The sequence below is a fragment of the Gracilinanus agilis genome, chromosome 4, assembly GCF_016433145.1.
Source record: "Gracilinanus agilis isolate LMUSP501 chromosome 4, AgileGrace, whole genome shotgun sequence".
Taxonomy (NCBI): domain Eukaryota; kingdom Metazoa; phylum Chordata; class Mammalia; order Didelphimorphia; family Didelphidae; genus Gracilinanus; species Gracilinanus agilis.
In genome coordinates, this window is record NC_058133.1 from 287,775,906 (window position 1) to 287,802,243 (window position 26,338).

General features: G+C 34.2%; 1 protein-coding gene across 1 annotated transcript in view; it reads right to left on the reverse strand.

Moving 5' to 3' along the window:
• PKHD1 (PKHD1 ciliary IPT domain containing fibrocystin/polyductin) overlaps positions 1 to 26,338 on the reverse strand; it is a 685,806-nt gene that overhangs the window by 271,735 nt on the left and 387,733 nt on the right. The window contains exons 41-42 of the mRNA XM_044675345.1: positions 14,228 to 14,293; positions 9,481 to 9,609 (exon numbers count right to left, since the gene is read on the reverse strand). Coding sequence (XP_044531280.1) covers positions 9,481 to 9,609; positions 14,228 to 14,293 — 195 coding nt within the window. The remainder of the gene's footprint in view (positions 1 to 9,480; positions 9,610 to 14,227; positions 14,294 to 26,338) is intronic.

Sequence of the window (26,338 nt, forward strand, 5' to 3'; positions counted from 1 at the left end):
GCAAACAAAATAGACCCATTGAGGAAAGACAACTTCAGTATGTTACAAGAAGTCCAACAGAATGCTATACCATGTCTAAAAGGGATTTTATAAATACCACACAAAGGGAAGAAAAGGACTTTGAAGCAAAGAGCTGAGCTACTACTACTCCTTTGCTACATGTGATCTCTAAGTTCTCTCTTTGATTCTGTCTGTTTTGGTAAAAGAGTATGATACAATTGTCTTTATTATATATACTATCTTAGTAAACACTTCTTTCTAAAAGCTAATTAAGCCTAACTGATCCATTGATATTAATTATTAATCAGTGGAGGGAACAGTCTAGTGCAGTGATTCCCAAAGTGGGAGCTACAGCCCCCTAGTGGGTGCTGCAGTGATCCAGGGAGGCAGTGATGTCCACAGGTGCATTTATCTTTCCTATTAATTGCTATTAAAATTAAAAAAATAATTCCCAGGGGGCTAATTAATATTTGGGAACCACTGGTCTAGTGGAATCTCATGGGCAATAGTATCAATTGCTCTCACATATACACACATAGGCATACAGATACACACATACACAGACATTCAAAAGGGTCCTCTAGAACCTTACAAACAGAAGTAGTAGTTTTTTTCTATGGGCCAAATCTATCCAATGGGGGTTAAGAGAATGAGCCCAGAATATGCACTATAAATGTAAATCTACATGTATGAAAACAAATATTTTCCTCTTCGTGAGGAAAGCAAGAGAACATAGACTCATTGAATATTATGTTTAGATTTTGCCTGTTTATGTTGCCTCTAAAAAATTCAGAAGAGAAAATGGTAGGACCTTTACTAAAGTAGTTTTGAAACTGCTCCTGAGACAAAATAAAGGTTATTAAAATGTTGTTGCCCCTTTGGGTGACAAAGGAAATGTAAGAGCAAAAGAGAGAAATGGCAATGGTAGAGTAGGAAAAATAAAAATATATTTTTATTAGTGGAAGATAATCAAGAAAGCTATGTTACATATGTGACCCCCACATTTCAGACAGTCATTATCTTTTCCTATTTGAGGTCATAGATTCAGAGAAATGGATTGACTTTGTTGATTCTATTAAACAAGAACTTTCAAGCTGTTTTACTAAAGGGGAAGCCCAGGTATATAGGGTACTAATGAAAGTGATTAGAGTAAGCATCTAATTAAAGGCTTAGCACTTCCAATAAGCTTGAAAACCATGAACATATGACTTCTAATTTGAAAAGAAGTTTTAGCGTAATTTCTAATTATCCTCAAGAGAGACAAGGCTGATAGTAAATTAAATAGGGACTGATAAATTGAAATTAGTGGGAAGATAGCAGTCTCTAACTACAGGTGTTTACATTTCTTTTAAATCTTGCTCCTCATTCTAATTCTATCATGCTATATCTCATAAACACTAGACAGTCATAGTGCTTATTTCATGAAAAATTCAATTTTAAGATAAAATATATGCAAATTTGGATGTTTACCATGGTCTTTTTTCTCCTCCCCTCTTAGCTATCTGCTAAATGAAATGATTTTTTAGTTTGGAATTTTATCCCAGGCTCCTATTTTTCTGGTATCAGGTACTTAAATGATAACTTGTGTGTAAGCAGCATATCAAGGGCATATGCCTTGGAAATCCTATTCCATGTCAGAAAATATCACAAGCACTAAACTAATGTAATTATTATGTACAGACATGTATGTTTACATATTTACATATTTGTGGATATATGTATGGAGAGAGAGTATCACAAGACATGGTTCATTCATCTCCCCTTAAAATGGAAATTTCTCTGATAATGATCAGAAAATTGATATAACTTAGTCTTACACAGTTTCTTGGGGCATTAGAAGATTAAATGAATTGTCCATGGCCAAAGAACTAGTTTGCATCTGAAGAACAGTTCAAACCAGGTCTTCCTGATTCCAAGACTGGCCTTTATCCACTGTTTTGTGTTGTCAATTTTTAAAAATTTAACAGAATATGGAATTATGAGAAAGACAAAAATTATTTCACAAAAGTATTCAACATAGAATTCCATTTAAACAACAAGCTGACCTACTGCATTCTAAATGGTTTAATTTACAAAAATTAAATTCACATGCAACTTTAAAAGGAAAACAACATACACCTGTTGCATAAAGGGAAGTCCACTTGCCTCTAATAAAAACCATCTGTGACATATTGAAGTTATATCAAAAGCAGTCATTCTTTCCATTAATTTCATTGAAGAGTGAGTCAGTCTTCTTTTTTCCTCCCACTCCCCCACCACCCTATCAGTAGTGATAAGTGGTAGTAGGTGGTCTGCAGGGTCTTTTGGGGAAACCATGGCTCAGATCAATGTTTAAGGAAATACTTGAGACCAGATTTTATGCTTTCAGGTGAGGCATTTCTAAGCTTTATATCTGATTGTTAGGTAGCCTCTTAAATTTAAACCTCATCTAAGAAGCTTAAAGAAAAACTTCGTCAGAAGCTAAAAAAAATGGACAGATCTGAGAGAGAATGACCAGCCTAAAATGAGTACATTTGAACAAATGACTTTTCATAAATATGCCCTTTTAATATGTAAAAGGGGACAAAATAATCAACATCTTCTGGCAGGTAACAACTACCATCTTAATACATTTCTATCTGACACAGAAACCTGTTAATGATGCCAGCATTAACATCAAATGGCTTTGATCAGCTCCACTGTGATGTAAAACATCCTAGCACAGCCATTGAATGGAAATAAGAACAAAACAGAAGAACTATTATGAGAGAAACAGGAAGATGGCATTCATGTCTTCAAATAAGGAAAGTTCAAAGAAATACAGAAAATGAAAAACAGAGTGGATTCCACCACTAAAAAAAAAAGTCTGCCAGAGGCTACATGATATCATATCTATACCCTTCAAAACAGAATCCTATCATTTTGAATTGTAACACACTTTCATTCTTCTCAACCTGCTGTGCCGTACCAAAAGATCTTCCTGACCATGCTCCATCACCTCCAGGAGAGACCTACAGGTAGATTTATTAACCTCTCAAGGGTCAGCTCAGGTCAAAGGATTCTATGGGAGCTTAAGGATTCCCTGGCTTGGTTATGCTTTATAAAGGCTCTGATTGTCTCTCTAGGTAAAGGCAGCTTCATAAATTTACAAAGCAAGTCTAAAAAGACTGGATTCCTACTCCTTAAGAGATCTCCTGAACAATAAATGGAATTCCCCCATCACTCAGAAGATGTATAAGGTCAGATATACAGATTTCTGTAGCATATTTTTGTCATGAAGGAAAATGTAATAATGAACTGTTTACAATTACATCACCTCTGCCCCCATGTGATACTGTAGAACAGAATTTACACATCTTTCAAAATCTAGGAACATTGAGTTCAATGTCTGTAAAACACTCTGAGCTCCTCAAATGAAAATAGTGTAGTACTTTACATGGTGATATCTTTTATTGGTATAGTAAAATCCCATTTTTATGGAATAGGTTGGGACCAAGGTCATTCTGTAAAAACTGATTTTACAGAAAATGGAAATTGGCCATTTGCCTTAATAATTTTATTGAAAAAAATATGCCATTCTACTTGAATAATGTTGGGAGAATTCCCTCATTTTCATTTTACTACTTAGAACACACAAAAACACAATAAAATGTTATATTAAAGCCTTAGAAAGTGTCACTTAAATCTTTTTTATCAGCCTCTTTCATATAGTAAAATCATCTTTCAGTTGCATTTTTATGCGGAAATGAGATTTTTTTGCCATAATAATTATTGCCTATTTGGCTTCACAAGGTTGCTGTGAAAATTAAATAATGAAGAATTCAAACACAAATATAAAGTTAGAAGTTAATTTTAGAGGTCAGAAGGTACAGCTAGATAGAAGAATGATGGGGGACATTGTGCTTAGTACATTAAAAATAGCAACCTTCACCTCCAACTTAATATGTACATCAGCCATCTATATTGTATTCCCATATATTAAACCTGACCCACTGTATCATGGTGGTTTTATCTAATTTGTTATTGCTACTTTCTCATCAAAGGATGAAAGTTTTATGGATTTAGAATAGAAGGGGATCTCAGAGACCAGCTAGTAGAATCTTTTCATTTTATTGTTGAGGAAATTGAGGCCCAGAAATAGCATCAGAGACATAATGTTAATGTTAGTCCTCCATTTCTAGTCATTGCTCTTTTCACCATACCAAACATCCTCTATTCCTTCCTTCCTTCCTTCCTTCCTTCCTTCCTTCCTTCCTTCCTTCCTTCCTTCCTTCCTTCCTTCCTTTCTTCCTTCTTTCCTGCATTAATTCATTTATCCAACACTTAAGAACCTTCTATGTAGAAGATATCAATCCTTCATTCATTTATTCATTCATATNTTCCTTCCTTCCTTCCTTCCTTTCTTCCTTCCTTCCTTCCTTCCTTCCTTCCTTCCTTCCTTCCTTCCTTCCTTCCTTTCTTCCTTCTTTCCTGCATTAATTCATTTATCCAACACTTAAGAACCTTCTATGTAGAAGATATCAATCCTTCATTCATTTATTCATTCATATATTCAATTGACTTAAAAAATCTTATATTTTGTCTTAGAGTCAATACTGTGTATGGGTTCCAAGGCAGAAGAGCATGAAGGGATAGGCAATTGGGGTTAAATGACTTGCTCAGGTTCACACAGCTAGGAAGTCTGAGGCCAGATTTGAACCTAGAACCTTCTGTCTCTGGGCCTGGCTCTCAATCCATTGAGTCACCTAGCTGCCCCCAATTAATTTTTAATATGTTTGCTGTCACAGAGAAATATGAAGTTCAGATGAGACCTAGACCCTTCCTTAGATGTAGCAATTAGATTCTAGGATAATTTGTAGAAGTACATATATTAAGAATGTCTGGGTGAATTGATATTTGCACTGATAAAAGGAATGGTCATGTAGGTGAGTAAAGGGATGCCTGTATCTCCTTAATTTAAGAAACATTTTCCACACGTAAAGGTCCTTTTGATTTTCTTTTGTTCCACCACCAGGAATATGTAACCACGAAGAACACCAGTGTAAAAATGGTACCATTAGGTCTGTGCTTGACCATACTCCCTTGGTTCCACTAATCACTCATTTACTATCTAAATCTGGGCACCCCTCCATGAACACCTAAATACATACCTCCCCATGATTAATTGTTGTTTATTGCTTCTAAAATCTCCAAGTTCACTGAAATATTTCAGATACCTAGTATTACTCTGGATTGTTTGTATAGAAAGATTGGCAGGACCACATCATGCAAAGAAAACACCTTCTGCATTTGTCAAAGATTTGCAATCCTTCTTCCCTCATAATAAAATCAGGGGATATAGTCCCTGGACAGTTTTTTTTTATTATTTATGTTCTTGAGAGAGCAACATTATACTATCGTGTTCCACTCTTCTACCTTTGCTATTGGATTAGGAAAACCACAAGTAAGCTAATAGTCTATGGTGAACTCTGCTAAAGACTTTCACCTGAAGACCAATTAATATTGGAATCTTAATATCCCACCACTCTAACTTCAGAATAAACAGAGATATTATTGAGGAGTCATGATAATTCCTAGGGGTAACTTCATGTAAGAATAACGCTATAGAAACTAATGATACAAAACCTGGATGGAAGTATTTTACATTAGACTAAAGTTACACTTAAACTAAATTTTATTTCTTGTGTTTCTCAGTTTCTATACCTTTCCTTCTGTCCATATATCATATATATTTCCTATTTATCCAAAGCTCAAATTGGTAACTTTTTCCTAAACAATTCTTTTGTTTCTAACTTTGAGGATAGGCTACAATCCCTTATCAAACATTTCTAGACTAAATTAACATCAACAGTTTGTTGAGTTATTAATTTACATTTTACAATCTGCCCAAGTCTATTCCCTTTTCTTTGAACTTTCTAAATACTATTACCAAAAAAAAAAGGTTTAGCATAAGGACCCAGAAATTCATACTTCCATCCAAAGAATGGCCCAAATGAATTGAGAAAGGTGTGTGACATGTTTAACCACCAGATAGATAATGACTATTTCTTTTTGGAGGTAGAGGGAAAGAGGCATAACAATTAATTCAGACCACCTCCTAAAGAACAATAGTGTTTTGCATTCTTACCAATAGAGAGAGTACCCAACATTTTATTGAGAAGTATAGAATAATTACTTTTAAAATAACAAAAGAGGTAACAAGGCTGAGTAGATAGTAGTGAACTTTGGATCCAAAAAGTTGTTGTTTAGCCATTTTCACTTGGGTGTGACTGCAGTGTTTTGCCATTTCCTTTATCCAGCTTATTTTACAGATAAGGAAACCAAGGCAGATAAGGTGAAGTGACTCTAAGGGACATACAGTCATTAAGTGTCTGGAGCCAGATTTGAACCCAGGAAGATAAATCTTCCTGACTCTAAGCACAGAACTCTATCCATTGTGCCATGACCCAGGTTTGAGTATTGCTACTGAAACATGTGTAGCAATAGCAACACCTTTAACTTCTCAGTGCCTCAGGAAATTTTCAATGAGAAGCATCAGAGCAAGCACTGATTTATATTAATAAGGGAATTTTTTCACAGATAATTCCCTACATCTTTTAAATCATAGGTCCAGTCCAAAAGTTATTAATACTAATAATATTTTAACTTACATAATATTTCAAATATCTCAAAGTTCTTTTACAGCCTCTCTTTTATACAAATTAACTCATTATTTCAAAGAAGCTACATTCATATGCATTAATCTGAAAAGCATTATCGTGGTGGTTTTATCTAATTCATTATCACCACATTCCCTTATTAGAGCAAGAAAGCAGAGAAGGTAGTACTTCTGTGATGTCAGGGCCCTGAACTTAAAACACTAACTTCAAGGAGAGCCTTATACTTCCAAAAATGTAGCCCTTGTCTCCCAATCCAACCACACTGTCTCTGATGTTTATATCACTGTTTCTTGGAGAGTTTCTATATGTCCTGTGAGCAGACCATGAACAAAAGACTAAAAGCCCAGAGCCATGGAGTATTCCAGGGAGTCCGGAAATCCAACCCACATGGGGACTTCAGTCAGAAGCAGTGCCAACAAAGATAGCTAAGATTTTTCCACACTGTGGCTAAGAGTTCCAAAGAGTACTGTAAGCTTGGCAACAAGTACAAGTTTCTCTTGTTTCCTACAACAGGCGGAATTGAGGTTAAGTAGCTTCCTTGCTATGAAAAAGCCAAAGCATAGATCTAGGGGCATTCCATTAGCTAGACCCATCAAAAATTAATATCTGAAATATTTTGAAAGGTACTCATTCCATTGGAACAATCTGAATGTAATAATATACTATGCAAGTTCAGGGTCACCAATTCTTCCCCACTCTTATACCTCTCATGCCTACACAGAGAGGAAGATTTAGGATTGTCAACATGTTTAACGAAAAATTAATTCACATCTCTATACTACTTTAAGGTTCTCAAAGCCTCTGAAGGAAATAATGTATGTATTCTTTTTGTTTTGTTTTGTTTTTAGAATCAGTACTGTCTATTGGTTCCAAGGCAGAAGAATAGTAAGGTCTAGGCAGTGGGGATTAAGTGACTTTCCCAGAGTCACATAGCAAGTGTCTCAGGCCAAATTTGAACCCAGTACCTCCTGGGTCTCTAGACTTGGCTCTCAATCCATTGAGCCACCTAGCTGCCCCCATGAATGTATTCTAATCCTCATTTTATGGAGGAGGAAAGAAAGTCTCAGAGAGGTTCAATACCGTTCTTATGTGTGTATATACATATATACATACTATATAAGACATATACAGATATTTGTCATGTTATCTGTATATTTGTGTATAGATAGTTATAAATATTCTAGTCATTTATAACTTACTTGTATGTAGGTTAACATATAGGAGAAAGGTGGAAAATGTACTAAATTTCTCCCCAACCCTTCCATTTCTTTACAGAAGTGAAGTTTCAGAGAGAAGAAATTTTTCCCTGAGAAAAATGGAAAAAAACACAACCTACCAATTAGAATGGTCTAATAAGAGAACTAGTTGCCTCAGGAGGTAGTTTACTCCTGATTGCTGGAAGTCTTTGAGTGAAGGTCAGATGACCAGGATCTCCCATTGCCCTCATAGACTTAGAGCTGGAAGGCACATCTGAGACTTTCTAGTTCATCCTGTTCATTTGACAAATTAACAAAATGAGACTCTGAAAGGTTAAATGATTTGACTAAAAGGAACCAGGTAGAGAGTAGCAGAATTGGGATTTAGATCCAACTTCTGTGACTTCATATCCTGCATTCTTATTTTCAACTTATACCATGTTGCTTTCATTGGTTAGAGGTGTTAGAAGATCAAATGTCTTATTCATAGAACAGCAAGAAAGCCAGCGTCATTGAATGACAGAGTATGTGAGGGGTAAGGTGTAAGAAGATTGGGAAGGAAAGAGGGAACAAAGTTATGAATGGTTTTAAAAGTCAAAGGATTTTATATTTGATTCTGGAGGGAATAGAGAGAGCAACTTGAGTTCTTTGAAATAAGAAGTATATTTTTAGATTCAGGTCAAACTAGATGACTTTTGATGTCCCTCCCTTCCAACTTTAATATTCTGTGTTTTTTGAAACCATTTCAACCTTGGACTATGACTAAAGCAAACAGCTGCTTTAATAATAACATTGGCATTTATATCACATTATAATGTTTGCAAAGTACTTTGCAAAGGTCACTTCTTTTGTGTCACTCAAAAATTCTGTCAGGTGGGTACTCCTGGTACTCATAATTGAGACTACTGAGGTTCAGAGACGTAAAATAAGTAAGTGGTCCTTGGTCATATAGCTTAAGTAGCAGAGACAAGATTTAGGACCAGTCTCTCTAACTTTAAGTCAAGCATTCTATCCACTATACGAGCTTTAGAATTCTTACTTGCTATTGCAATGGAGAATCATGCCCTATAATGGTATATTCCCACATAATGAAGCTAAAGAGCCTGCATCTGAGAGTGTTGTGATGACATCTAATCCAAGTGCCTCAGAGAGAAATTTTAGTATGTCTAAACAGTGGTTCTGGTCCACTAACCATGGATCTGATAGGCTATGGAGGCATTCAAAAAGGATTAAGTTGGTTAGTCTTCCTACCTAGTCTTTTTGGCTGCTCTGCTCTTGTTTGACCCTTCAGTCATAGCAACCAAGCGAGAGAAAATATTTTATGAATGATAACTATGGGTGTTATTAATTCATTGTATTTTTTTACTACCCCATTAACAGATCAGATATAGTTTTCTATTCCTTCCCAGATGTATGTCCTTTTGTTATTTATTATTTCTTTTTATTAATTTATTTTAATTTTAATATATTTATTTATAACCTAAGTTATTTATTTTGCTGGTATATTATTCCATATTCTACTGCAATATACCTTTAAATCAAAACCACACACATATATATATATAATCTGCCAATAAAATCCAGCTCTCATTTTGCCTGTAGATGAGGTCATTTTTATTCTAAAAACTCCAAGCTTGTTTACTTACTGGGTAAGATCACAACATCATCGCCTGGTGATGGGGTCGTGTGATTGTATCCACCCCATCCCTCTTCCACTCCTTGCCATGTTCCAGGATGGGACCACTTTAAAATGGACTTTGGTACATCAGATGGAACTACAAACCAAAAGGAACATAATAAAAATCTCAATAAAATTATAACTTGCCACTTCTACAGTGTTTTCTGTGACTGTCATCACTTACACAACTGGTCATGTTTTGATCTCTTATGTTTCAGAGGTGTCTCTTAGAAGATTACCATGGTGCAGATGCTCATCACCTCTCACTTGAACTATTAGAATAGTCTACTAATTGGACTTCCTACCTCAAGTCTCTCCCCAGTCAAGGCTGTCCTCCACTCAGCTGTCAAAGTGATTTTTTTAAAGTGTTAAATCTAAGCATGTTACCTCCTATTCAATGGATTCAAGTAGCTTTCTATTGCCTCCAGAATAAAATATAAAATTCTCTTTTTGCTTTTTGAAACCATCCATAAACTGGATTCTTTCTATCTCTCCAGTATTCCTACACTGTAACAGCCCCCCCCACACACACACACACATTCTGTCATCTAATGATGCTGACTTGTTTGCAATTTCTCAAACAAGACATTCCCAACTTCAATAATTTTTATTGGCTACATTTGGAACTCTTCCTCTTCCCATCTCCTCCTCCTTGCTTTCCTATATTCTTTCAAGTCCCAGCTAAATTCCTGCCTCTTAGAAGAAACCATTCTTCCTTAATCTTAATGATTTCCCTCTAAGATTATCTCCAACTTCCTTTGTATATATCCTGTTCGTCCATAGCTGTTTGCTCATCGATGTCCCCCAGACTATAAGCTTCTTGACAGAAAGGGCATATGTGTGCCTTTCTTTTTTTAAAGCCTTTATCTTCCATCTTAGAATCAATATATATTTGTTCTAAAGAGAAAAGCGGTAAGGGTATGGTGGTGAAGTGACTTGCCCGACATCAACACAGCTAGGAAACATCCGAGATTAATTTTGAAATCCAGGACCTTCTATCTCTAAGTCTGGCTCCCTATCTACTGAGCCACCTTGTTGCCCCTTGCCTTTCTTTTTGTTCTCCGCACATAGCGCAGTGCCTAGTACATGTTGAGGCTCACTATACTCTAGCCAACTGGCTGACTAATTGCTATATCCCACATCTCATCTATACTCCAAACTATTTTATACTCTCTTTTACCTCTTGATTGAACTAGTTTAAAAATCTCTTTACTGGATTCCCTCTCTCTAGCAGCAACTCTCTCCAATTCATCTTCCATGTAGATGGCAAAATGAACTTCCAAAAACACAGGGTTCTTGAATACTCCCTTGTTCAAAAATCTTTCATTGACTACTTCTTGCCTCTAGGATATAATCAAAATTCCTCAGTATGGTATTTTAAAACATACCACATTCTGGCTCCAACTTAATTTCTAAATTTATTTAACATAACTCACCTTCCCATATGCTACAGTCCAGCAAACTATCCTTTTTTGGTATTTTTCCTTAATTCAGTATTCAAACTCCAGCCTTCTATTGCTTTGCTATCCTCAATTATTGGAGTATAGTCTGTCCTAATGTCACAGTGGTCTCTTAGATACTTAAATTTCTTTTACAATTCATGTCAGGTGCTTCTTACCTGAAGCCTTCCTTGATCACTCCAGTTGCTAAGGCTCTCTTCTTTCTTAAAGTACCTTTTAAATAACTTTCCTGTATATAAGCTTACACCAAATAGAATGAGAGTGCCTTTATGACAGAGGTTATTTTATCCCTATATTTGCAACCTGGGAGACCAACACAATGCATGGCCCCTAATAATGTACATCAAGTGATTGTTGATTGATAAACTAATTCCTGATTCCAAGGGCAACTCTCTAAGTCAAACTGCTTCCCCCAAAAAATATGATGAGCATTATTATCCCCATTTTATTAAAGTTTTCCAGAACCTGAAAGTCAGAACATCTGGACTCCTTAAATAATGGTCAACTCAAAATATTTCATAATGAATAAGTGATATATATATAAATAGATATATACATACATATATATACATATATAAATATGTCCTTTATATAACCCTATAAAATGGGAATATAAAAAACAACTTAATAACAAATGAGTGTTATGTATATATAAATGTATACTCACACATATATACACACATATACACCTGTACATATATGTGTGTATATCACTCATTTATTATGGAATGGTTTTTTAATATTCCCATTTTATATGTGTATATCCCCAATAAAATGAGGATTGCCTCATTTTATAACAAATGAATACCAGCAAAATTGTTTTTCCACTTTACTTATCTATCTCTTGTTACCTAGTTCTTTATGGACGTGAACCTTACTTCACACAATACTAAGGATTCATTTAGATTTCTGGAAGGGTTTAGAAACTTAGGCAAGACAAAAATATACCTTTATTTTCATTATATTTTATGTCTTTAAAAATATTATGTGAAAGGGTTCTTAAGATTCACTAAATTTCCATGACAGTTCATGTTGCAAAAGAAGGTTAAGTATCAATGCACTATATATACCACAATGAACTATAAATTTTTAAGTTGAATTCTACCAGCCAAAATGCACCATCTCTCCAAATTGCTCTTCTGTGTATTTCATTCATTCAGAATGACTTGCTGTTGAATTTGTCATTTAATATGTTTGTTAAATAAATGCTTTATGGTTACAATCTATCCTTTTAAAAAAGGGTAAAATAGATTCCCCTTTACTACACTGAATAGAGAGCTGGCTCTTTTGAGATTGTTTGAATCTGATTGCTTTGTGGCAAATAGAAGGACATGGACAGAAGTTGCAAAAGCAGTGTGGATGTAGATGGGTTTAGAATTGTTTCCTTGAAGAAGAAATCCACTTTGATGAGATGACAGATACATATGAGTTTTTGAATATTTTATTTGCATATATATGTACACAAACAAAAACATACATTTGTCTTTGAATATCCAGTGCCTAGCACATTCTAGCATATATGTGTGTGCATGTTTGGTGTATGTGTATGTGGGTACATCTAAAATGATTACTTTTTTGCAGCTCCAGTTTTATGACACATCTATTAACATTCATTTTACTGATATGGTACACATGCCTGTGAAATAACATGCCTCTGACTATACAGCTTATATAAAGCATAATACAGGAAAAAGACAAGTTTTATACACTCCAGTTGAATTTCATAGACTAATGACTCATAATCTTCATTATTTAAAATCATCCATTATCTAAATGCCTATAAATTTCCTTCTGACAATTGATTTGGCTGAACATTGGTATTAGAGGAAAAGGACATGATAACACAAGAGGAAGATGCTTTGAAAGTGAAGACTGGAGAAAAAAATAGTAAGAATAAGACCTTAGTTGTCTAATGATTGAATATTGCAATGCAATGGCCCACATTTCCCTTTTTTGACTTTTGGGCCTCAACATAAACCTCACTAACTGATGTAGATTTGAGTGATTGAGAAACCATCTGGATTCAAGGCGTAAAATAAAGTAAGAAACCTATGCTTTTAGGCATTATGGGTCCTTCTGATTATTTTGTGGAACCTTCTTCAGTGCAAAAATTATCAGAAAGGGCCAGGACAGAAACCACCTTTGAATATAAAACTTTTTAAAATAATTCTAAGTCATAGGAAAAGAAATGGAAATGATGATCATAAAGATGAGAGATAGAGAAATTCTGAATGGGCCAATGCAATTTACAATAGAAAATACTCATCTCAGTAATGGAGGGGTTGATATTATATTGGTTCAATAGAAAGAACAATGGATGTGAAGTCAAAAGATCAACCTTCAAATTCTGCATTTGATGCTTACTACCTCGGTGATCTTGGATAAGTTACTTAACCACCTTAGGCATCAGTTGTTCATTTGTTTCATCTGTAAATTGAGGGAGTTGAAGTAGATGGCTTTGGAAGTTTCTTCAAACTCTAGTTCTGTGATCTTATGATATATTGTATATTGTTATAATTAATGTTAACTTCTTTCAGTCTTTTATAAAAGAAAATGTCACATCTCAGATAAAAAAGAACTCATCTCTAACTAACTATAGTGTTAAATGTCTAGGAATTTCAGGAAAGAAAAAATATCAACCCCTCATCCCTCTTCTGGTTTCCTAGCTAAAACATCATGAAATTCTTTAACTTCCCATTTAGGCTCTCCAATTGTTATTGCCTTCCCCTGTCCCTGAAGAGACTGCCTACACTGTTTCCATAGAAAGTCATTTGCTTTCTTGCCTTGTCTTTCCTCTCTATCCTTTTAAAATTTCACTTTAAGTAAATTTTAAGGAATAAATTCCAGCTGAATTTTTTTCTTTTAATGTATTTAATTTGAAATGAGAACCAATAATTCATTGATTTTGAGTGAATCTGTCTTTTTTCTAAATAGTGCATGGAAGTCAATGTAAAGATATACATTCCAATTTATAAATGAGTCAATGCCTATATATTATCTTAAGATATGTATGAAAAGTATTTATTTGTGGTTTTCAATTATTGCTTCCACATTGCTTCAAAAAATAAATATTTTTCTCATGCTTTTTTGATATGCAGTCATGTACATTATGATTGTTTTTTACAATAAAATTAATGTTAGATATGGAAATGATAGAATTGGCATATAATAACTGAGTTCAAGTATGGGGACCTGAGAAGGCAAAGGAATGATTGAAGGAAAATCCTCCCTTCTTGTTAATAGACCAGAACTTACCTGGAGTTGCTGGAATAATTCTTTCCTTCACCAAGAGGGTAAGATTAACTTGGCCTTCACCTGAAACTAAATTCATAGAATAAGGACTTGGAGATGAAACCAATAACCTCAGAAATATAAATATAATTTCTGAGAAAAGCAAATATATGATCAATTTAACATTCTCTACCTTCCTAACCTCTATTCTTTTTATCTTTTGAACAGATAATTGAAACAAACAAACAAGGACAACAACAAAACCCTTTCTCCAGTTTTAGTCCCTAATGGTTAATCTAATGATTGGTTCTCAACATTTTCTTTTTATTTTAGCTGAACAAACTAAATTGCCACAGGGTCTCCTAAACAAATAGCCTTAAAACAATAAGAAACCTTTAGCCATATGTTTTTTGAAAAACCAATGGTGGCCAGCAGGGCATGTTACCCATTCTATTACTTTTCTACCAATCAGAAAGCTTTGTTTTTGTGTCTAATGTACCTTCCACCAATTGTAGTCCAGATTACCCATAAAATGTATTCCCTCTACCTTTAACCAAATCATCCTTTCTAATGAAGGCTCTTACTTCCTCCTCTACCCCCCTTTCTCCTCTTATCTTCCAAACCAACCGAGCACATTTAAAAGGCCTGGGGTTCATTAATTTTAAGTGTTCAATAAATTAGTGGAAATAATCAAAAGGCCTGATTCTTTCTGATAATGGCAATTTGATGTCAGTATAAACCAGTAGATTAAGCTGGGAGCATATGCTTCTTTGCCAAGTGAGGCTGCTATAATTAAATAGTGAATGCATCTACAAGGTGCTCTCACGCCTGATTAATTAGTAATCAGGTGCTCAGTCTTCAACGACACCTTGTCTCTCATTGGTTAATTACATCTCTACCTTGTCAGAAATCATGGGAACCAGGACCTAACATTTATGGAGGTACTTGGACTACTGGAACAAGGTCAGGCAGAAGACCCATGTCAGTTTGTACCTGTCTACCACTGTAATCTCAAAACATACCCTTCACTAGAGCATGAAATAGGGAGAAAATAGCTTTTAAATTCTTAAGTGTAGACTTTTAAACATTAAAGCAAGAAAAAAAATTAATTAAGTCCCTTGGGCCAGAAGAGATCCATTCTGGGTCTGTCTAAGGTCCTTACCACATTATTTTCAACCCTCCTTCCCCTTCTATTCATTGTTTCCATTTTAAGTTCCATTTAAACATAAAACTGTTAATGTCTATATTTTCCTATATATACTACCGTTTCCTTCCTTCCTTTCTTTCTTTCTTTTTTCTTCCTCCCTCCCTCCATCCCTCCCTCCCTTTCTTTCTTTCTTTCTTTCTTTCTTTCTTTCTTTCTTTCTTTCTTTCTTTCAATCTTTCTTTCAACCTTTCTTTCAACCTTTCTTTCAACCTTTCTATCTTAGAATCAATTCCTTGTATTTGTTCCAAGGCAGAAGAGTAGTAAGGGATAAGCAGTGAGGATTAAGTGATTTGCCCAGTCACACATCTAGGGTCTGAGGTCAGATTCGAACTTAAGACCTCCCCATCTCTAGGCTTGGCTCTCAAACCACCTAGCTGCCCCCATACTATAACTATGCAAGATAAGGTACATTGTCTTTCAAATGTCTCTTCCTTTCCTTAGGCTTATTTCTACCATAAAGTCTTTACTTATATTAATCCATCCTCATGGTATCCTGTCCCTCTTCTCTCTACCTGCTCAAATCTCATTTGTCTTTTAGGGTTCCATCTTCTTCATGTAGCCTCCCTCCAGTAAGAGACATGGAAAGGAGAGTCAGCAATTCAAAAGACCCTTGCTCTCATCCCAACCTCTTCAATTAGTGTATGACCTTGAACCAACCCCTTAACTGCTAGGACAATTTCCTCCTTTGTATTATGAACATTTTAATAATGCCAATTCTCATCATTTTATAGTTGAAAATTCTTTGAAGACCACAATAATTATGCAAATATAGGGTATTCATATCAAAATGACATACATATCTGGCCATGAATATACCTCTATGTATATATAACATCTTTCTCAGAATAACTCAAAGTTCCTTACAAACATCAAGTAATTCAAGCTAAAATGTACCATGCAAGAGAAAATATATGAATGGGGAAGAAACATTATTTTCATGAAATGAAAAAAAAATTCAAATTAAAACAGAGAAATTAAGATACTTATCAAAGATAACTTCAAGAGGACTAATAATATAAAACTTAATCCACTGATCTTTCCTTTCAGAATATCATATGTCTAGTAATGTGAGCTAAGTTCCATTGGAAAGCTATATGATTATTGATCCTATCTTTGTCCTGCTCCTTTGGGCACTCATTATAACTCTCCAATCTGTGTGAATATAACACTTTCCTTAGCATTTGGTAGATGCACTGGGTGTCATCCAGGTCCAGAAGAGACCTATTTAACTAACCTGATAGTTGTAAAAATACTATGACAGCAAGCTGACCCTCATGTCCTAAATTCAGAACTGTTTTATTGAATAATTTGAAGAGTCCATGTAATTCTAACATAAATAAAAGGAAGAAGAGAGTAAAAATGTAGATAATTCTGACTTACTATATCTTCTCGATTTCTTTCCCAGGAGGATAATAAGTCACTGAAATGCCCATTCTTCCTAACTACTTTTTCCTATTTTTCCCAAATCTCATAAGAGGCCAGGAATGAAGCAAAGGCCAAAAATAGAGTGCCAAGAAATCTTTCTGCACAACCACAGGAAAGCCTGGTGGCCACTGGAATCACAAGCTTTTGTAGGCAACTCAATCAACTTAACCATTTTGAAAGAGCTTTGAACCTACAAATGATGTACGCCCTTTACAATTTAGGGAGTATAGTGAAGAGAATGAAAATCAGTGACTGAAGGTACTGACTACAGGGGAAAAATTTAAAGGATTATACTTGCTTTGTGATATGTATATGTTTTCTTAGTTCTTGTGATTTCTGATTTTGTATTTGTAATGCGAGAACACTTAATCTACCTTGTTTATAAAAAGAGACCCAATGTAGTTGATCCATCCCAGAGACTGAAAGAAGATCATCTATTCCTCAAAAAATAAAAGTAAATCTCTGTGCCAATTAGGGGCCTAATTACTCTTAGGAGTTCGATATAAACTAAGCTAAGGATAAACATAGACTTTCAGGGGGTTGAGGATTTGGGATGGGAATGAAACATCCCATGAAAACAGTCTCCAGAAGCAGGTTACAAAGAGAGAGGTTCAATTAGATGTGATGTTGGTGGTTAAAAGGACTATAAGAAGGTAAGCTGACTATAGGGTCTTCTTTAAGAAACTGGAAAAAAAAGAAATAGTTCTATGTCCCTTTAATCTAAGTCCCATCCTGCCTTTTTGGAAGAAATACTTATCTTTCTATGAGGAACAATGAGGGTAAATTTAGACATTTATTCAGACATAGTGACAAGAACTCAGAATTTCAAGCAGCAATCTCAGGATTGTCACTTATTACATGTGTGGCCATAATCAAATCACTTCCCATCTATGGATCTCAGTTTCTTTATTTTAAAATTTAAAAAAAGGTTTTATTGAATTTCTCTAATGTTATATTCAACTCTAAATTTAATGCTTTTGTGATTGAATTGAAGTATAAGCACAAGTTGGGAGATCTCAGGCACAAAGGAGCATGGTATTAAAAGATTAAGTACCTTAGAATTAATTTAGAACAATAACATCATTTTATAGATGATGAAAGTAAGACCCCCTCCCCCAGAATTAAAGTACTTACCCAAAGTCACACTGGTTCTAAGTGGTACAGGCAGGATTTAATTCTATGGTTCCCTGAACCCAAATCTAGTTCTAGATGAAAAACTATTTCCCCTTCAAAGTTATGTTCTAACTTTGATAAAATGATTCCTTCTATTAAATTGTAAGGTATTTCCCCTTCCATATGTCAACAGTTTGATCACTAAGAAAAGGCAGATAAAAACTTTGGTATAAGAAAAAATATGAACTCAATATGTGAAGAAATAGTTTCTAAGATAAAATAATAAAAAACCTATTTACTTAAATATATGAGAATTAGAACATTTCCTCAATATATTCATGGTTAAATGATGTGAATAATGTTTCACAAAAAGATAAAAGGGCGTCTCCAACTCTATGAAAAACTACTACAAATAACTGGTAATATAAGAAATGCAAATTAAACCAGTTACTGAGTTCCAGCTCATACCCATTAACTTGAAAAATATGGCAAAAAAGGTGAAAAAGCAATATTAAAAGGGCAATGGGAACACAAGTTGACTAGTGCACTGATAGTGAAGTTGTGAATTGGTTCAGCCACTGTAGAAAGCAATTCTGGAACAATATGCAAAAATGTCTTTAAATTGTACCTATCCTTTGACCCAAAGATGGCACTACTAGATATATGAACTCAAAAGATCAAAGAAAGAAGGAATCAATCAAAATGTACAAAATTATTCATAGCATCACCTTTTTTTGAAACAATGAACGAGAAATTAAGGGAGTACCCCTCTTTTGGGGGATTGCTGATTAAAATTACAATATATGTCCTTCATTGAATATGGTGCCATAAGAAATGGTAAAAGGGATAAATTGAGAGAAACCTGGAAATACTTATATGAAATGATACAGAATGAAGGAAGCAGAGTCAGAACAGTTTATACAAAGACTAAAATTGGAAAATAGGAAACTGAGGGAAAAGTTTACAGCAAATTTCTCTGATAAATGTCTCATTTCTTAAACATAGAGGGAACTGAGCCAAATTTATAGACACACACACACACACACACACACACACACACACACACAGAGAGATATTTATATAAACAAGATATATTTTCCAGTTAATAAATGGTCAAAGGATATGAACAGGCAGTTTTCTGAAGAAATAAAAGCTACCAATAGTCACATAAAATGCCCTAAATCACAACTGTATGGAGAAATCAAAATTAATTAAAACAATTCTGAGGTACTACCTCACAGTAATCGGATTGGCTAGCATGACAAAAAAGGAAAATAACCAATGTTAGAGAGGATGTGGAAAAGTTGGAAAACTAATGCATTGTTGATGGAGTTCTGAACTAATCCAATTATTTTGGAGAAAAATTTGGAACTATGCCCAAAGAGCCATTAAATTGTGCAAACTCTTTGACCCAGCAATATCACTATGAGGTCTGTATCTCAAAGAGATCAAAGAAAAGATGGCAAAGAATTGGAAATTGAGGGAATGCCCAATAATTGGGGAATGGCTGAAAATTTTTGGCATATATTTTTGATGGAATACTATTGTGCTATCAGAAATGATGAAGATGGTTTCAGATAAACCTAGGAAGACATATAAACTCATGCAAAGTAAAGTGACCATAAACAGGAGAACATTGTACACAGTAACTTCAATATTATAAGGATGATAAACTGTGACCTACTCTGATCCAGACAATGATCCAAGACCATTCCAAAGGATGCATGATGAAAAAAAATGCTATCCCTCTCCAGAGAGAAAACTAATGAACTTTAAATGCATATTGAAGCATTTTCAAACTTTTTTTGTCTGTGCTTTCTTTTGCAATGTGCCCAATATGGAAATATGTTTTGCCTGACTTCACATGTAAATGATATCAAATTTCTTGCCTTCTCAATGAATGGGGAGAAAAAGGAGGAAAGGAGAGAATTTCAAACACATTTTTAAATGCATGTAAAATATATATTTGAGATATATATGTGTACATATATGTAGATATATGTACACACACACACACACACATATATATATATATATAAGATAGAAACCTAAAAAGTACAACAATGAAAATAAAAGCAACTTTGATAATTTTGAGAACTCAATACAGCAATTACCCAATATGACTACAGTGGGCTGAGGATTGAAGCAGGATTCCTTCTTGACATAGAGATGATTGGCTAAAGACGAAGAAAGAAACATTTTCAGAGAGGACCAAGTTATGAATTGGTTTTATCTGATGATCCTATTTGTTACAGATTACTTTTCTATTTTTGTCAAAGGCAAGATGTTAGTGATAGAAATTCATAAAATAAAAGTCATAAATTTGGCATTGAAAAGAACCCATTGAAAGAGAGCTGGGGAGACTCATGGGAAGATACATATTAACAGGAGTGCTTTGAAACTCATGTTCGATGTATTATACTTTCAATGAGTAAGCAAGCAGGATATCATTGAGCTTCATGGTTTCATATGTAATTTTCTTTTTTCTGTTTTCTGTAATATGGCAATACTCAGGTTTATCAACTTAAAAAATGAAAAAAATTAAAAGACTTCCCAACTTTTGTCTCAGTATCTGTTTCTGGGTCTCTTGAAACTATCCAGCCTTCCTTTCTCTCTTATAACTTTAAGGAAAGAGATAGAAGACAAATAGCAGTGGTAGTAAATATTAGAAGGCCAGACTAAAATTTAGGGCAATGCCATGAATTCCAATTGCCAACCTTTATTTAAGTCTACCTGAAAGGTTTCTGTAGGAAGTCAAAGCAAACATTAAGTAGCATTTGCTTATAGGTTTAGACTACTTTTCTTTTTCTAAATATATTTTTATTTGTTCTCAGTTATATGTAAAATAATTTTTAATGTTCATTTCTCAAAATTCTGAATTCCAAATTCTTTCCCTTTCTCCTCTCCAACATCCTTTGAGAGGGCAAGCAATATATCAATTATACTTGTGAAGTTAGACTACTTTTCTTTTCCTACCCTCTCTCTGCCATACACTTGGGGTTGGCTGGAATGAGCACATTCTCTCTCTAGAAAGTAAAGGCTGAGGGGAATAGAAATGAAAAGATGGGTTTTGATGCATTTTGTGGTTCAGTGTTCATTCAAAATCAATAGTTTGCCCATAAACACAAGCTGCAATCACTACGTAATCAGGGTAGGAAACATTAAAGTACAGACCTCTGGCAGTGGAATAAAAACAAAAACTGCTAAAAAAGAAGTTCATCAAACAATAAATATTTAATGTTATATATTGAATAAAAAGGGAAAACAAGTTATATAAATTTTTAATTTATTATCTTTATTTTTGACTAACAATTTTTATTAATCTATTCCTGTCATTACCCTTTCCCCAATGAACAAATTTTAAAAAGAAAAAAATTCCTCAGAACTTATATTTGTTGCCCAGCAAAACAAATTCCCTCATTAACCATGTCCAAAAATGAATGTCACTTTCTACATTTTAAAATTATCACCTCTGAGAGGAGATGAGTAGCTTGTTTCATCTTCATTCTGCTGGGCTTATGGCTTATCACTGAGTCAACTAGAGATCTAAGATCTTTCAAAGTTATCTAACTCTCTATTTTTATCATTGTATCCATTGTTCTTTTAGTTCTGTTCACATTATTCTCTGTCAGGGCAGGAAAAGCTAAACAAATTACGACAGATGAATATAAATGAATGATATTCCCTAAGAAATGATGAAATGGACAATTTCAGAGTAAACTAAGAGGACCTATATGAACTGTTGTAACTGATATGTTGAGTGAGTCTTGTTAGCTCTTGGTGATCCCATTTGGGGTTTCTTGGCAAAGATACTGAAATGGTTTTCCATTTCCTCCTCTAGCTCATTGCACAGATGAAGAAACTAAGGCAGATAAAGTTTGATGAATTGCCCGGGTTCCCACAGATTTAAAGTGTCTGAGGCTAGAATTGAACTCAGGAAGATGAGCTTTCCTGCCTCTAATCCCAGCACTCTATCTACTGTGCCACCTACCTACCCCAGCAATAGATATTATATTATACAAACCAGGACCTCATCTAGTTGAGTAGTCTGATCAAGTTTGCATTCCATTTAGCACTTTCCAGCAAAAGACTCTCAAGACTCTTTTCCTAAGTCATGCAGTTTCTGGCAAAATGGATACTATTTCTTTTTTTGTTTGGTTGGGGATTTTTGTATCTTTTTTTTTAGAATTAAGTTCATTTAATTAATTTAGAATAGTTTTTCCATGGTTACATGATTCATGTTCTTTTCCTCCCCTCCCCCCACCCCTCCCATAGCCAATGAGCAATTCCACTGGGTTTTACAGACCTATTTCCATATTATTAATATTTGCACTAGGGTGATTATTTAGAGTCTATATCTCCAATCATATCCCCATTGTACCATATGGTCAAGCAAATGTTTTTCTTCTGTGTTTCTACTCCCACAGTTCTTTCTCTGGTGGAAAGTGTTCTTTCTCACAAGTCCCTCAGAATTGAAGTTCATTATAATTGATTGTGCCACAGTATATCCTTCTCGGTGTATAATGTTCTCCTGGTTCTGCTCCTTTCTCTCTACATCATTTCCTAGAGGTCATTCCAGTTCACATGGAACTCCTCCAGTTCATTATTCCTTTGAGCACAGTAATATTCCATCACTAACAGATACCACAATTTGATCAGCCATTCCCAATTAAAGGGCATCCCTTCATTTTCCAATTTTTTGCCACCACAAAGAACACGGCTACAAATATTTTTTGTACAAGTCTTTTTCCTTATTATCTCTTTGGGGTATGGCTGGATCAAAGAGCAGAAAGTCTTTTAGAGCCTTTGGGGTATAGTTCCAAATTACCTTCCAGAAAAATTGGATCAATTCACAACTCCACCATTAATGTCCCAATTTTGCAAAATCCCCTTCAACATTTATTACTTTCTTTTGTTGTCATATTGGCCAATCTGCTAGGTGTGAAGTGATATCTCAAAGTTGTTTTGATTTGCATTTCTCTGATAAGAGATTTAGAACACTTTTTCATGTGTTTATTAATAGTTTTGATTTCTTTATTTGAAAATTGCCTATTCATGTCTCTTGTCTATTTATCAATTGAGGAGTGGCTATATTTTTTTGTACAATAGATTTAGTTCCTTACAAATTTGAGTAATTAGACCTTTGTCAGAGGTTTCTGTTATAAAGATTTTTTCCCCAATTTGTTGCTTCCCTTCTAATTCTGGTTGTATTGGTTTTGTTTGTACAAGATCTTTTTAATTTAATGTAATCAAAATTATTCATTTTACATTTTTAATATTCTCTATCTCTTGCTTGGTCTTAAAATCTTTCTTTTCCTATAGATCTGACAGGTATACTATTCTATGTTCATGTCATTTACTTATAGTTTCTTTTTATTTAAGTCATTCACCCATTCTGAATTTATCTTGGTGTAGTGCGTGAGATGTTGATCTAAACCTAATCTCTTCCATACTGTTTTCCAAATTTCTCATCAATTTTTGTCAAATAGTGGTTTTTGTCCCAAAAGCTGGGATCTTTGGGTTTATTGTATACTATTTTGCTAAGGTCATTTCCCTCAAGTTTATTCCACAGATCCTCTCTTCTTTCTCTTAGCTAATATCATATTATTTTGATGACCATTGCTTTATAGTACAGTTTAAGATCAGGTACTGCTAGGTCCCCATCCTTCACATATTTTTTCATTATTTCCCTTGATATTCTTGATCTTTTGTTCTTTCAAATGAACTTTGTTATAATTTTTTCTAATTCAATAAAATGTTTCTTGGTAGTTTGATAGGTATGGCACTGAATAAGTATATTAATTTGGGTAGGATTGTAATTTTTATTACAATAGCTAGCTCGTCCTACCAATGATCAATTAATGTTTTTCCAATTTTTTAGATCTAGTTTTAATTATGTGGAAAGTGTTTTGTAGTTGTGCTCATATAATTCCTGTGTTTGTCCTGGCAAATAGATTCCTAAATATTTTATATTATCTAGGTTGATCTTAAATGGAATTATCTTTCTATATCTTCCTGCTGAGATGTGTTGGAAATATATAGAAATGCTGATTATTTCTATGGGTTTGTTTTGTATCCTGCAATTTTGCTAAAGTTGTTGATTATTTCCACTAGCTTTTTCATTGATTCTCTAGGATTCTTTAAGTAGACCATTATATCATCTGCAAAGCATGATAGTTTAGTCTCCTTATTGCCTATTTTAATATCTTCAATTTCTTTTTTTTCTCTGATTGCTACCACTAGTGTTTCTAATATAATGTTAAATAATAGAGGTGCTAATGAGCATCCTTGTTTCACTCCTGATCTTATTGGGAAGGTTTCTAATTTATCCCCATTGCAGATGATGCTTGATGGTGGTTCTAAATATATACTGTTTATTATTTTTAGGAAAGGCCCTTCTATTCCTATACTTTCTAGGTTTTTTTAATAGGAATGTGTTGTATTTTGTCAAAGGCTTCTCTGCATCTATTGAGATAATCATGTGATTTATGTCGGTTTGGTTGTTGATATGGATAATTATGTGGATGGTTTTCTTAATATTAAACTATCCTTGCATTCCTGGTATAAATCCCTTCTGATTATAGTGAATAATCCTCGTGATCACTTGTAGGAGTCTTTTTGCTAATATTCTATTTTTGCATCTATGTTCATTAAGAAGATTGGTCTGTAGTTTTCTTTCTTTTTTTTAGTCTGCCTGGCTTTGGAATCAGTACCATATTTGTATCATAAAAGGAATTAGGTAGAACTCCTTCTTTGCTTATTTTGTCAAATAGTTTGTATAGCATTTGGGATTAGTTATTCTTTAAATGTTTGATAGAATTCACTTGTGAATGCATCTGGCCCTGGGGATTTTTTCTTAGGGAGTTCTTTGATGTCTTGATGTCTTGTTCAACTTCTTTTTCTGTTATGTTATTATCTAAGTATTCTATTTCTTCTCCTGTTAATCTAGGCAATTTATATTTTTTGTAAATAATCATCCATATCACCTAGATTGCTATATTTATTGCCATATAATTGGGGAAAATAGTTCCTAATGATTACCTTAATTTCCTCTTCATGAGAGGTGAGGTCTCCCTTTTCATCTTTGATACTGTTAATTTGGTTTTCTTCTTTCCTTATTTTTTATTAGATTAAACAGTACTTTATCTATTTTATTTGTTTTTTCAAAGTACCAGCTTCTAGCTACTATGATAGTGAATACAGTTTTAGAGAGTTACAAGTATCATTTTTATGTATATGAATATAAACAATCTGACCTTACTGAAGCCCTTAAAAGAAATTTTTCCCCGTTCTAGTTTACCTTTTCACATCTGCAATTTTGTATTTGGACACCAAATTTTCCATTTAGTTCTGCTCTTTTCTTTAAAAATACTTGGAAATCTTCTATTTTATTAAATGCCTATACTTTCCCCTGGAAGTAAATAGTCAGTTTTGATGGGTAGGTGATCTTTGGTTGTAGACCTAATTCTCTTGCCTTTCTGAACATCATATTCCAAACCTTGTGGTCCTTTAATGTGGAGGCTGCCAAATCCTGTGTAATTCTGATTGGTGCTCCTTGATATCTGGATTGTCTCTTTCTGACTTCTTGTAATATTTCCTTCTTAGGTTGGAAGCTCCTGAATTTGGCAACTACATTTCTGGGGCTTCTCTTCTGAGGATTTAATGTAGAGAGTGATCTATGGACTCTTTCAATGTCTCTTTTGCCCTCTTGTTCAAGAGCTTCAGGGAAGTTTTCTTGGATAATTTCTTGTAGTATTATGTTAAGGTTTCTCTTTATTTCTAGTTTTTCAGGTAGCCCTATGATTATCAAATTGGCTCTCCTGGACCTGTTTTTCCAAGTCAATTGCCTTCTCAATGAAATATTTCATGTTTCCTTCTAATTTGTCATTCTTTTGACTTTGCTTTATTAATTCTTGCTATTGTGTGAGATCATTAGCTTCTAATTGCCTAATTCTAGTCTTTAAAGAATGATTTTCAACTATGATCTTTTGATTTTCCTTTTTGGTTCAGTCTATCCTGCCTTTCATGGTTTCCAGTAGGTGATTTCTGGTCACCTATTTGTTTATCATTTCATTTGATTTCTGGGTTTCTTTTTCAAGTGGGGCATTCTGTCTTTTAAACTGTTATTTTCTTTTTGAACTATTTCCCACTTTTCTTGCCAAGTTGGTTCTATTTTTCTTACTAGGTACTCCATCTCCATTCGGATTTCCTGGAGAGTTTGTGACCGATTTTCATTTTTTTTTGGAAAGTTTGGATGCATTTGCTTTTTTATCACCCTCTGCTATCTCCTCTGTAGACTGTTGTTTTTCTTCATAGAAATTATCCAGGGTCAAGGTTTTTTTCTTTCTTTCTTTCTTTCTTTCTTTCTTTCTTTCTTTCTTTCTTTCTTT